We start from the raw sequence: 13,914 nt of genomic DNA on the forward strand, positions 1-13,914 counted from the left end.
GCCTTCATAAAGCTGGCAGTGCTAAATGGCTCAGAACAGGAAGCCAGCAAATCAGAGTGGTTTTAATACATCCGCTTATAATCCTCATTGTGTCATTGAGTCTGGCATCGAACCTACTAGTACGGCAGCTATTAAGCCATGTAGGAGCACAGTATTCTGCTGCAGAGATGAGGCCTAATGCTGATGACCTGAGGGTAGCAACTGAAACTCCCCATTTAGTTGTACGTAATTTCTGGAATATGTTGTTCCTTGTATTGATTTTTGCCACTGTATTCTCTAGGTGTATCTGATAGGAAAGAGTCTGTTACTCCAAAGTAATTTGGATGGGGATCATAGGGGAGTAATTGTTGTTTAAGAAGACCTTTGGGGCTTCATATGCTAGTTTGTTGTTAAGGTGGAAGCATGTAGTTACTATTTTGCTGGTGCTAGGATTGAGCCTCCAGTCAGTGAAGAATTTTCCCAAGATTTTAAGATCTTTAGACAGTAAGCTGTCAGCCACCTCCATGTGTTTTTCTGGTACTTCTATGGCCAAATAATCAGTGTATCCAAATTTGCTTCCCCTTGTCGCGCAGCATATCCGATAAGTTGAATAGTGTACATAGTGAATAGTGTACATAAGTTGAATAGTGTACATAGTGTACATTACAGAACCTTGTGAGAGGTCGTTCAACTTTCTGACCATGCTTAAGTGGTTTCCCCATTATTATCTGAAAGGACCCATCACTCAGCATATTATTAGAGATTTTTTGCAGGGGATAATATGGCACAGTTTGTATAACAACCCATCCTTCCTGTGTCTGCCACAGTTAGGTCTATGAACACAGCTGTGGTTTTAAGGCCTTGTTGGAATCTTGCTTTATAGGGCCTGCTAGGGTTAGTACCTGGTCTATACAGCTCCGGTCTTGTTGGAAGCTGGCTTGTTCCATGGGCAGATAGATGTTCATCTATTATGGGACCTATCCTATTTATAATTAATTGTTCTGGGAGTTTGTAGCAGGAGCTCAAAAGGACGATTGGGTGGTAGCTTTCAACTCTGTCTTGAGGTGTGCCAGGTTTTAGAAGTGATATTATTTTAGCTTTTTTGGATTCTGGTGGGAGGCAGCCATTGGAAACTATATCTGAGAGGATTTACCAATAGGATACAACAAATTCATTTTTACTGTTCTAATTTTTGCAATTGTTCACTCTATTTTCCCTGTCAAACAGAATATTTTAGCTTTCAGTAAAATAATGTTCAGATTCATACTTCTCATCGAAAATATTTCTAACAGCACTACAAGCCTTCTATCTGTCTGTCTATGATTGTCTGTCTACCAATCATCTATCAAATTTATATGGCCACTCATCTCACAAAAAGTGACTTTATCCATCATAAATATAATAAAACAACTAAGGAATTATCAACCATCCTTGTTTCACTTCCTGCTCAATGTTAAACCACTGCTAAAGATGCAATTTATTCCCATCAAAATCATTGCATTCAACAACCAACCTTCAGGTCCATACTTGCACAATATATTCCATAACTTAAGCCATGCATTTTCTCCATATCATGCAATAAAATTTCATTTTTTTTATTTCTGATATTTATACATGGTATTTCTCAGAAACGTACTATAGAACAAAGATGTGGTCTACACTTTCCTTTCCTTACATATTAAAGCCACATTGCATTTCACTTCTTGAACCCTTTCAATCAGTATTATGCCAAACACTTTCCTAGGCTCATTTAAAAGAATAATCCCTAGTAGTTTTGCATTCATATTTGTTATTTTTTTTGTGTGTAAGGTAATAACATTGTTCTTCCAATCATCAGGCACAGATGTAGCCATCATCCACACATTAAACAAATTGTGTAGAATAATGTCGATTCTGGTGTTTATCCAGTGGCACTTCTGTATTTATATTTATATTCTATAAATATGTCCAAGTTTACCATTTTTAACATTTACAAAGTAATTATGATTTCCTTTTCATCAAATATTTTCTTGGACACTAATTTTTATTAGTATTTATTTCAGTTCCACTTTTTAAAATATTTTTTCCATATAGATTTCTAAAGTACACTTTCCAGAATGCCATTACTTCAATTTAATCTTATATAATTTCATCACTTTTATGTTTAAATCTAGTCACTCTTCACCCCCATTTAGCTCTTTTTCACTTGCTGCGCAGATATATATTTTTTATTTCCATCAAAATTGTTCTACATTTTCTCAGCCTCTTTCAATCTTAGCAGTTCCTTGCTTTCTTTGACAACATTCTTTACAGCTGTTTTGTCTATTGACACATTTTTCAATATTAGCTTTAGTTGCACCTGCTTTACTTGCATTATTCCCTACTAATAGTGAAGAACTTACTAGTCAGTTCTGGCACATTTGGACCAAAATGACACAAGTGCAACCAAAGCCTGGTTTTATCCTTAGTATGTTCGTGATTTCTAGGCAAGCTAGGATATCTAGAGACTGCCTTACAAGCTGACATACTGTTGTTTGTATTCCACCAACTAGGAGGTTTGTATAATGTGCCAACACTCAGGATAGTAGCTATTGTCAAATAATAACCTATTGTCAAAAAAAGATCCAAAGGTGTTTTTTCATAAGGCAACTGGACTTTCTTGTTTTTCTTTAATGACATTTTGCTTCTCATCCAAGAAGCTTCTTCAGCTTCAAAAAAAAAACAAGAAAGTTCAGTTGTCTCATGAAAAAAGCACCTTTGGGATAACTGTGTTCCGAATGACAGAATCTGCATAGACACTGGATTAATATATTGGCACTCATGGGTGTTTTGGCTATTTGAAACATGTTACTATAACCCTGTTATTATGGGGAGGGGGGCTTATAATAGGAAAGCTATCTTGTTTGAGAGTTTGGTGAGCCTTAATATGAAAAAGAGAGAGGCAGTTGGAACATCTGAGAATTAGTAAAATAATCCTCCCCTTTCTTTTTGTGCCTGCTGCAATCAGCTAAATGCTTTTAGAGGTAGCAAGGACAGCAAGGAGTGGGTGGTAAATAAACACTGATGACCCTGAGACTTAACAGTCTGGCCTTTGTTCCCAGGCAAGGTTATCACTCTTGTGCTTTCTGCATCTGTCAGTGGGCAGCCAGAAAATTAAGGAGGAATCAACCATTTAAGGATAACCCATCTTGTCTAGCACTCTTTCATATGGGTGTTTTGCTGCTTTATAAAATGAATCGTAAGCCGTGTTGCAAATGTTGGTATTAGCAAAACGAGCTGCTACTCATTCAATAAGAAATCTTCCATTTGAATCCATCTTGTGCCCAACTGGTAGATCAGGACCTTTTATTTTGAAAAAAGGAGAAAGCAGTTTAGCATACTGATTTCTTTACTCTTTAAAATGCACCCTCTGTAATTTTTCACGCTTCATTTGCGATTACTCTTGTTTCATTAAGCAAACACTGAGATTTGCAACCAAGTGTAGCAGTGCATAGTACTTCCGAAGGCATCCTGTTCCAGAATCCCAAATTCCCCTTCTTCCTTTCCCCAATCTCTCAATTCTCAATTTTTCCCTTGAATAGATAGCATTTTACTTAAACACACTCAGTCTTTGTTTGGCTGCTTTGCTCTTTCTTTACTTTCCCCTCCCCCCCTCCTGCTTTCTTCCTTCCCAAACTTTTTCATCTTAAGCAAACCATGATATTTCTTAGGCTTACTTTTACTTGTCTCTTTCTTGTATAAGAATGATAACAAGATGTGGATGTGAGTATTTTGACTACCTAAGGATCCACATTCAGAGAAACAGTTAATCTTCTTACAAGACCAGATCATATTTTATTATTGTAATCTCCAAAAACCTTTGGAGACCCTCAGTTTTTCCAGTCTCGGGTGGTGAATACAGAATTTGGCGTTTGCATTTTCTATATTTCTCTGTATATTTAAAGTTTATCCAGGATTTTAAGTGTGATTTTTCTCTTCAGTAATGTATTCTAATAATCAGAAAACTGATTGATTTTCAAAAGTTTGAAAGACTAGGGAATGGGGAATTGGGGAAAGTAAGTTAAGATCAAAGCTGTTGGGAACTCCAGCTAAGAGATAGGTCAGAGTGATGGATATTTTCTTGCCCAGTCAATGAAAATTTGCAGGTCACTTTTCTGCCCTCCACTGGCTCATTAATTCTGAGGCATCTTTCAAATACCATAATATTCTAGCAGGGGGAATTCAAAAACCTGAAGGAGTGGCAATTTAGTAGGGCAGTCTATGCCTTTTTTTAACTTCAAAGAATCACTTTTTCCCTTCAGCCAAAGGTCAGGTCCTTTGAAGTTAAAACTAGCCTTTTCAGAGACTAACCAGTATAAATTTATTCTGAAGTCCTTGAATCTACTTGCAAATGTTAAGAACAAAACAAACCTGGATGAAAAAGAAAGGGATTTTAACCTCATCAATTTGCTACTTGTCAAACGGTATCTAGGATCCATGTCTTTTATTGATTGCTTCATGATGCATCTATCACAAATATCAAATATATGCAATTCTATATAAAGACATGAAAAAACCCTTAATAAACCCTTTTTGCTTTGTCAGAAGTAACTTGTATTTGGGAGGGAGGTGAAAAAACAACTTTGCAAAAAGTATTGAGTCTTTCTCAAATTCAGGGACTACCTAATTCAGTCAGGTGCCTGAATTTCATAACCAATAACTATCCCCACATGAAGCTGAAAGGCTGTGCTTAGGCAGCAGTGTCCTCAATATCTGGACTGAAGCAATAGTATTATTTCTGCTGATGTGTTAAGCTTCTCAGCATCCTGCATAACAGGGATCTCCAAACTTGGCAACTTTAAGACTTGTGGACTTCAATTCCCAGAGTTCCAAAGACCACCAATCTTAAAGTTGCCAAGTTTGGAGACCACTTCAGTGTAAGAAAGAATTATTGTGGTTTTGAGTTCCTGTTTGCCATTCTGTGTAATGCTCCGATAAATTAATAGGAGGGGAAGCAGCTGGCCAGAAATTAATATATAGGGGTTTTCTTTATTTTCCAGATTTCCTGGAGAGTACTTGTTGCTGCATTTAATCTGGCTCAAAGTCAACAAGAGTCTCGGTGTTCAAGTGAAGACTTTAAACTATATATGCTTCTTTGGATCCAGTCCAGCATTTTAACTACCTTAAATTATCTCCTCTCCCCTGTCTCTCTTTGTAGGATATTATTGATCTCACTGGAGAAGACATAGTTGTGAGAACAACAGCACACAATGACTTGGAGATCATTGATCTTACGAAGCCTGAGGAGGTCATGATCAACTCCCTCCAGAACCATAGCTGCTTTGCCTGGGACCTAAAGCCATCAACCTCAGTCTGCCCTGAGCCCATCTGCTCTCCTAATGTTCTCACTGTTGTTGATGCTGAGAGCAAATGTACTGTGCCAGTGGCCATGTGGGTTGAGGACCATGAGCGATCCTCCCCCAAAGTAGGTGTAGGAAAACCAGACTACCTTCCAAGTAACAGCTTCTTCTGCCATTCCAACTATAGTGAGGAATCTGAAGGCAGCAGTCACACCACTTGCAACAGTGATTTGGGCTCTTTGGAAAGCCCTCAGCTGGAATCTGATGTTTTGTCTTTCTCATCAGGTAATGATGGTACTGAACGTCCAGTGCTCTTGGACTGTGTAGAACCTCCCCAGGCTTGCTCATCTGAAAAAAAACCCGACTTGCAGTTCTATCCCCTGCCTCAAAGACTGTCCCCAAATCTCTGCTACTCTTCTTTGAACACTACCAGATCTGTAGCTGAAGCTGATCAGCTTTTGCACCTGGCAAAAAAACCACGGCATGCCATGGAATCAAATGTTCAGGAACAATCCAAGCAGACTGATATCAAGGTCTGGCTGAAAACACTACAGTATTGCCATGGAATCCCTGTACATCACCCCCTTCTTCAAAATGTGGTGGAAAAGGAGTCAAGAAAGGTAATTTGCAGGAGGTAACCATATCCCAAGCAGGACTTTGAAGTCCACATCAATCTGGCTTTTAGAGTTTTAAGACTCAGAATAGCAGTGAGATACACTGGCTCCACAACTCAAACTTGCTTGCTTTCGATTGCATAGTTTGTTTGCAGAAAGCTATAAGGTTGTCCAGCTCAAGTGAATTGATAGGATTACATTTTCGATCAAATAAAATATGAGAAAAGTCATGCTTTTTCATCAAAAAGTCGGTGCCACTTTAAGTAGATGCTGACATGGTGGGAAACATAGCCATTTTGGAAGGCAAGTTGTTTTTGTTATAAATATTCTTGGGTTTAAATATAGTAGGTGATTTTATGTACACACAAAACTGTTCTACTGAATTTGCGGGTCCTAAGATTTAGCCTTCCTTTCGATCCAAAGCCAATGGTAGCATCAAAGCTGTTTGCACAGCTAAAGTTCTTTCTTCCAGGTGCATTACATTTATCCCATTATTAAGGCATAAGCTTTATAATCCAAAAAGAGTAGAATAATGTTTTGCCATATGATAGAGATGGAATGGAATAGATCATACTGGGACTTTCAGCCATCATCCCCAGACATTTTGGCATTATGTTACAATCCCACAGTTCAAGGATTTATTAATAAAAATTATGAACATTAAAATCTCTTCTCCAAAATGTAGCTTATAAAAGCAGAGTTCCTGTCTGATCTTATTCAGATATCATCTAAGCCAAAATGTGATTTACTTGGTTTTGGCTCAGTATGTTATGGAAATTCAGCCAACTGTACTAGTCCAGTAAATTACAGGAAAATAATTTATGGGTTTGCACAATGTGCAAATCTATCAAATCTCAACTGGTTCAACTGTTTGGTCTTTTGTTATAAAAACTTAACAATCACACCTCCCCTAAGAGCACAAAGTTCACATTAAAGTACAGATAGCAACATGTTCTAATAAATGTCATTCTAGCAGTGTATGTTTCTTCCTAAATCATCTTCCTTAATTGAGTTGTCAAACAGAATCTCTGGCTTGGTTATTAAAAGGTGGAAGGCACCACACTAAAGAGGACAAGGCTGAGACCAAGCAGGTTGTAATAGCCAACACCAATTGAAGCTTGAGCCCAACAAGGCTAGACGCATGTTCAATCTAATGCACCCAGCATGGTAAACCAGAATTGAGATCTCTAGTGTGGTTCCTGTGGGCACCTCCTTTAGTGCTTGTCAGAACACTATACCATTCCACTCATTAATTTCATGAAGACCGTTGAAAAAGTAAGTACCAGCCTGTTTTTAAGAGTCCTTGGAGTCCATATAGACCTCTTAAAAAATAAAAATGGTGAATGGTTGTAATCCACAACTTTGTTGATAAATATATCTAGTGCCCTGAAAAAGCTCAAATGAAAGTGATGAGTATCCTAGAGATAGCAGCATCTCCACAAGCTACAGTGATATTAAAATAATACATGTGAGATAACATAATTATGCAAATAGCATGATTATGCAATGACATGAGTTTTAAAGAAAAGTACAAGAGTCATGTCATTTGCTTGATGATACCATCATGCAGGTATAGTCATTTCTTCTCCATCCCTACCCTCCAGCTATACATACCTATAGGGTGCATCAGGGAATCATATAACCAGCCAGCTAATGGATATTGTGTGTTATAGCAACCTTTTGAAAATGGACAATTTCCCCCTCCATGTGTGTCTATGTGGGGGGGAACCTATGATATGTGTTTGCTGCTCCAAAAGAGGTTAGGGATCACTGAACTACAGCACACATTTTCTAATCTTCTCTTTTATTGTAAAGAAGTGCTTAGTTATCACAGAACTGTCAGTTTCGTGAAGAGGTTCAATGTAAGAGCAAATATATAAGTCTTGCAAACTTTGAATTAGAACGTTTTTCATTTTCAACTAAAACTGAAAGAAATATTCTAACCAATGTCTATAATTTGTGTGTAATAATCAAAATTATTTTTTTAAATGTGCAAACTTAACAAAATTATCTGAAGTTTTTCACCCCATATAATTACTACCAGATACCATATGAATGTTGATCTTCCTTTATGCACAGGATAAAAGACTAAAAGCCCAACCTATTCCATTCCGGAGATTAAACATGGTGTCCAGCACAATTGAAGAGAATTTTTTCCAGGGAACCTTGGATTTCCTTATGGACTATGTATCTTGCAAATACTACCCACCAAAAGAAGTCACAACCTATGTGGTCAGGCAGATTTTGCTGAGCTCAGAGCATCAAGAGGGGCAACAGGAGATACAGAAGGATGCTTATATGTTGTTGATGAAAATCCAGGCGTAAGTGTTCTCCCACTCCAGTTATTTTGTAGGATTTTGTATCGGGCCATTAAACTTCCTTAGCTTTGGGGTTGTGGTATCAGTTAAGATCATAACTGAAAAGGCAAAGCTTCGTTCCCATGGCAGAGGGTTTTTTTGATACTATTTCTAAATGTCAGAAGTGCCAGGGCTCTGAAAGATTAGGTGTCTCTGCCCTAAACTGAAGGGATGTGAGCATTAATCTTGCTTTGTTTTGTTTTTTAACAAATACAACCCATAAAGAAACAACAGATTAGATTTAATTTGAAATGTACTACATCTAAACTGTTTAGCAGAAGGTTTTGACAAATATGTGATGATATAAAAAGCTTAATTCTAATTTTTAGACTTCATCCAGCAACAGCTGATACAGTGGTGTGGGACTGGCAACTGCTAAGTGAGGTCATGGAAGTGCAGGTATGTTTTTTTTTATTGAAAAGTTTTACAATACATTTTTTAAAAAGACAAAACCCCTCCCAACCCCCTCCCCTCTCCCCAACCCTCCCCAACCCCTCCCTACCCCTCCCCCCTCCCAGACTTCCCAGAGCTCAATACAGGGTATAAATATACAAACAATCATAGTCTACCTTATGCAAACAACAATAAAATATTAAATCTATCGCACTTTAACTCTTATAAAATAACTACAAGCAATTTAAATATCACATCAATACTTATTCAAATGCTAGATGAAACTTTTTAGTCCCATATTTATTCTGGATATAATCAATCCATCTTCTCCACTCCATAATATATCTCTGTTGCGACTGGTCTTTCAAGTACGCTGAGATCTTTGCCATTTCCGCCAGATTGGAAACTTTTAAAGTCCATTTTTCTATAGTCGGCAGTTCTTCCTTCTTCCAATATTGCGCTACTAAAAGTCTTGCTGCCGTAATTAAGTTCAAAATCAGGTTGGTGTCCACAACAGTGGTATCAGTAATAATGCCCAGTAAAAACAGTTGCGGACAAAACTTTATCCTTTTCTTGAATATCTTTTGCATGTTCCACCAAATTTTAATCCAAAAAGCTTTAACCTTTTTACAGGTCCACCATGTATGAAAATACGTTGCATCTTCACCGCCACACCTCCAACATTTGGGCTGGCAGTTCGGATACATACTTGCTAATTTTTTAGGATCTAAGTGCCACCTATAAAACATTTTATAAAAGTTCTCTCTTAAGTTTTGAGCCTGCGTAAACTTTACATTTCTCACCCAAATCTTTTCCCAAGTATCCATTGTAATGATTTCTTGAAAATTCTGAGCCCACTTTATCATACAATCTTTAACAAGTTCTGTCTCTGAATCAATTTCTATCAATGCAAGATATATCCTTTTAATATGTGCTTGACCTTGATCTCTAATTTGCTTTACCAAATTTTCATCAATCGTTGAAAAACCAATTTTCTGGTCTTCCTTCCACCTGGCCTGTAATTGCCCATACTGAAACCAAGTTTGTACAATCTTTTTCTTCTCTTAAAATATTATATGGCTTTAATTGCCATACATTCCTTTCCAAACTTAAAATTTCCTTATATGTAGTCACATCATGTTTAAACCCAACACTTATATTTTCTATTGCGTGTTTCGGTATTGCCCATATAGGTATCTTATAATTTAACTTGTGTCTATACTTTTTCCAAACTCGCAACAGAGCATGCCTTAAAATATGTACCTTGAACACATTATCCACCTTCTTATCATACAATAAATATGCATGCCAACCAAATAACAAATCATGGCCTTCAAGATTTAGTAATCTCACTTGTGTTAAATTAAACCAATCACTTATCGCTGACAACGCAGCAGCTTCATAATATAATTTAAAATTAGGCATTTTAAGACCACCTCTCTCACGCGTATCCTGCATAATCTTAAATTTAACTCGTGGCCTTTTCCCTGCCCAAACAAATTTGTTAATACCTTTTTGCCATTCCTCCAAATTTAAATCCTTTTAAAGTATAGGTATCATTTGAAATAAAAATAAAAATTTTGGCAAAACATTCATTTTCACAGCTGCAATTCTTCCCAATAAAGATAATTGTAGTTTTTTCCAGCTATCCAATTCTTTTTGAACTTTTCCCCATAACTTTTCATAATTATTTTTATATAACTTTACATTTGAGGGTGACAAATATATCCCCAAATATTTAACCCTTTTAACTATTTCAAATCCCGTTAGCTCTTCTAAAACAGCCTTTTGTGATACTGTCATATTCTTAGACAACATTTTAGTTTTTGTATGTTAACCTTAAATCCAGAAACTTTCCCATATTGCATTATTATCTCCATCAGTTCTACAACTGAGTCTTCAGGCTGAGTCACTGTAACAACCAGATCGTCTGCAAACGCCCTCAATCTATAATCCTGATCTCTAATTTGAATTCCCTTAATTTTGTCCTTTTGTTGCTTTTTCCAACAACCCAAGAGACGGCTCTACACATGGACATCACCAGATGGTCAACACAGAAATCAGATTGACTATATGCTCTGCAGCCAAAGATGGAGAAGCTCTATACAGTCGGTAAAAACAAGACCAGGAGCTGACTGTGGCTCAGACCATGAGCTTCTCCTTGCAAAGTTTAGGCTTAAACTGAAGAAAGTAGGGAAAAGCACTAGGCCACTCAGGTATGAATTAAATCATATCCCTGTTGAATATACAGTAGAGGTGACAAATAGATTTAAGGAATTAGATCTGATAGACAGAGTGCCTGAAGAACTATGGACAGAGGTTCGCGACATTGTACAACAGGTAGCAACCAAAACCATCCCAAAGAAAAAGAAATGCAAGAAAGCAAAATGGCTGTCTGAGGAAGCTTTGCAAATAGCTGAGGAAAGGAGGGAAGCGAAAGGCAAGGGAGAAAAACATAGATATGCCCAATTGAATGCAGAATTCCAGAGAATAGCTAGAAGAGATAAGAATGCCTTCTTAAATGAACAGTGCAAAGAAATAGAAGAAAACAATAGAATAGGGAGGACCAGAGATCTTTTCAAGAAAATTGGAGAGATGAAGGAAACATTCCATGCAAAAATGGGCATGATAAAGGACCAAAATGGCAGGGACCTAACAGAGGCAGAAGAGATTAAGAAGAGGTGGCAAAATTACACAGAAGAACTATACAAGAATGAGCTTAACGTCCCAGATAATCACAATGAGGTGGTCACTGACCTCGAGCCAGACATCCTAGAATGTGAAGTGAAGTGGGCCTTAGAAAAGCTGAGCAACAACAAAGCTAGTGGAGGTGACAGTATTCCAGCTGAGCTATTCAAAATCTTAAAAGACGGTGCAGTAGAAGTGCTACACTCAATTTGCCAGCAAATTTGGAAAACTCAACAGTGGCCACAGGATTGGAAAAGATCAGTTTACATTCCAATTCCAAAGAAAGGCAGTGCCAAAGAATGTTCAAACTATCGCACCATTGCACTCATTTCTCATGCTAGTAAAGTCATGCTTAAAATCCTACAAGCTAGACTTCAGCAGTATGTGGATCGAGAACTACCAGAAGTACAGGCAGGATTTCGAAGAGGCAGAGGAACTAGAGATCAAATTGCTAACATACGCTGGATCATGGAGAAAGCTAGGGAGTTCCAGAAAAACATCTACTTCTGCTTCATTGACTATGCTAAAGCCTTTGATTGTGTGGATCATAACAAACTGTGGCAAGTTCTTAAAGAGATGGGAGTACCAGACCATCTTATTTGTCTCTTGAGAAACCTATATGTGGGTCAAGAAGCAACAGTGAGAACTGGACACGGAACCACTGATTGGTTCAAAATTGGGAAAGGAGTCCGGCAAGGCTGTATACTGTCGCCCTGCCTATTTAACTTATATGCAGAGCACATCATGAGAAAGGCAGGGCTAGATGAATCAAAAGTTGGAATTAAGATTGCTGGAAGAAATATCAACAACCTAAGATACGCAGATGATACCACTCTAATGGCAGAAAGTAAAGAAGAACTAAAGAGCCTCTTGTTGCGGGTGAAGAAGGAGAGTGCAAAACTTGGGTTGAAACTTAACATTAAGAAAACCAAGATCATGGCATCTGGCCCTCTCAATTCCTGGCAAATAGATGGGGAAGAAATGGAGGTAGTGACAGATTTTGTTTTCCTGGGCTCCAAGATCACTGCAGATGGGGACTGTAGCCAAGAAATTAAAAGACGCTTGCTCCTGGGAAGGAAAGCCATGGCAAATCTAGACAGCACACTAAAAAGCAGAGACATCACCCTGTCAACAAAAGTGCGTATAGTCAAGGCTATGGTCTTCCCAGTTGCAATGTATGGCAGTGAAAGTTGGACCATAAGAAAGGCTGAGCGCCAAAGAATTGAGGCCTTTGAACTATGGTGCTGGAGAAGACTCCTGCGAGTCCCTTGGACTGCAAGGCGATCAAACCGGTCAGTCCTAGAGGAGATCAACCCTGACTGCTCTTTAGAAGGCCAGATCCTGAAGTTGAAACTCAAATACTTTGGCCACCTAATGAGAAGGAAGGACTCACTGGAGAAGAGCCTAATGCTGGGAAAGATCGAGGGCAATAGAAGAAGGGGACGACAGAGAATGAGGTGGCTGGATGGAGTCACTGAAGCAGTAGGCGTGAGCTTAAATGAACTCCAGAAGATGGTAGAAGACAGGAAGGCCTGGAGGAATGTTGTCCATAGGGTCGCGATGAGTCGGACACGACTTCGCAACTAACAACAACAAATTTTGTCCGAACCCCGTATTTTAATCAATAATATCTCCAATGTTAAAACAAATAATAAGGGTGACAATGGGCACCCCTGCCTTGTACCCTTTTCAATGTTACATACTTCCGTCAAACTATTATTAACTATTATGCGGGCTGTTTGCTTTTGATATAATGCCGATTGGTTGTAAAAATTTATCCCCAAATTTCATTTTATCTAATACTTTCAACAAAAATTGCCAATCCAATTGATCAAAGGCTTTTTCAGCATCCAAGAAGATCAACGCTGCAGGGATCTGATTGTTTCTTTCCAAAAATTCCAACAAATTAACTATATGCCTCACATTGTTCTTCATTTGTCTACCACTTATAAACCCAGTTTGATCACCATGAATTACTTGTTGCAATACCCTCATTAATCTGTTAGCTAAAACCTTAGCAAATATCTTGTAGTCCGTGTTCAAAAGTGATATTGGCCTATAATTTTTTGCTTGGGTGACATCCTGGTCTTCCTTCGGAATCAAAGAAATAAAAGCAGTCTTCCAAGACAGAGGCACCCCTCCTCCCATTTGAATTGTCTGAAACAATTCCCTTAATGGCTTTGCCATCTCTAACTGTAAATTTTTGTAATACACAGCAGTCAATCCATCCATACCTGGCGCTTTACCCACTTTCAATTGTTTAATTGCTGAAAGAAGTGCAGGTATGTTGATGAGCCCTCTTTAGATGAGAGGAAAAGCTCAGAAATTGAGCTTTTAAAAAATCCTTAATATGTAAACGCAAACAGTTTGAATCAAGCCAATAAAAGCAAACAGTTTGAATCAGACCGGTCTGCTTTGAAGGTACAGCAGAAAAAAGCCACTGAGGTATTATTAGTAAACCAGAGTTTATTAAGCAATCTATCTCGGAACCACATGACTGTTCTGAAGGAAGAGCTGAAATTAATTAACTCTATTTTATGTGGTTTTGATGCAGCAAAATGCTCT

General features: G+C 38.0%; 1 protein-coding gene across 3 annotated transcripts in view; it reads left to right on the forward strand.

Annotated features, from left to right (window-relative positions):
* SIMC1 (SUMO interacting motifs containing 1) overlaps positions 1-13,914 on the forward strand; it is a 38,344-nt gene that overhangs the window by 12,379 nt on the left and 12,051 nt on the right. For all 3 annotated transcript variants that reach the window (XR_014025337.1, XM_081319545.1, XM_081319544.1), the window contains exons 2-4: positions 5,156-5,917; positions 7,991-8,232; positions 8,598-8,667. Coding sequence is in view for 2 of the 3 variants with exons in the window: in XM_081319544.1 (XP_081175670.1) it covers positions 5,156-5,917; positions 7,991-8,232; positions 8,598-8,667 (1,074 nt within the window). In the remaining variant the exon portion in view is untranslated. The remainder of the gene's footprint in view (positions 1-5,155; positions 5,918-7,990; positions 8,233-8,597; positions 8,668-13,914) is intronic.

Source organism: Vipera berus (assembly GCF_964194415.1).
Source record: "Vipera berus genome assembly, chromosome: 2".
NCBI classification, from domain to species: Eukaryota; Metazoa; Chordata; class Lepidosauria; order Squamata; family Viperidae; genus Vipera; species Vipera berus.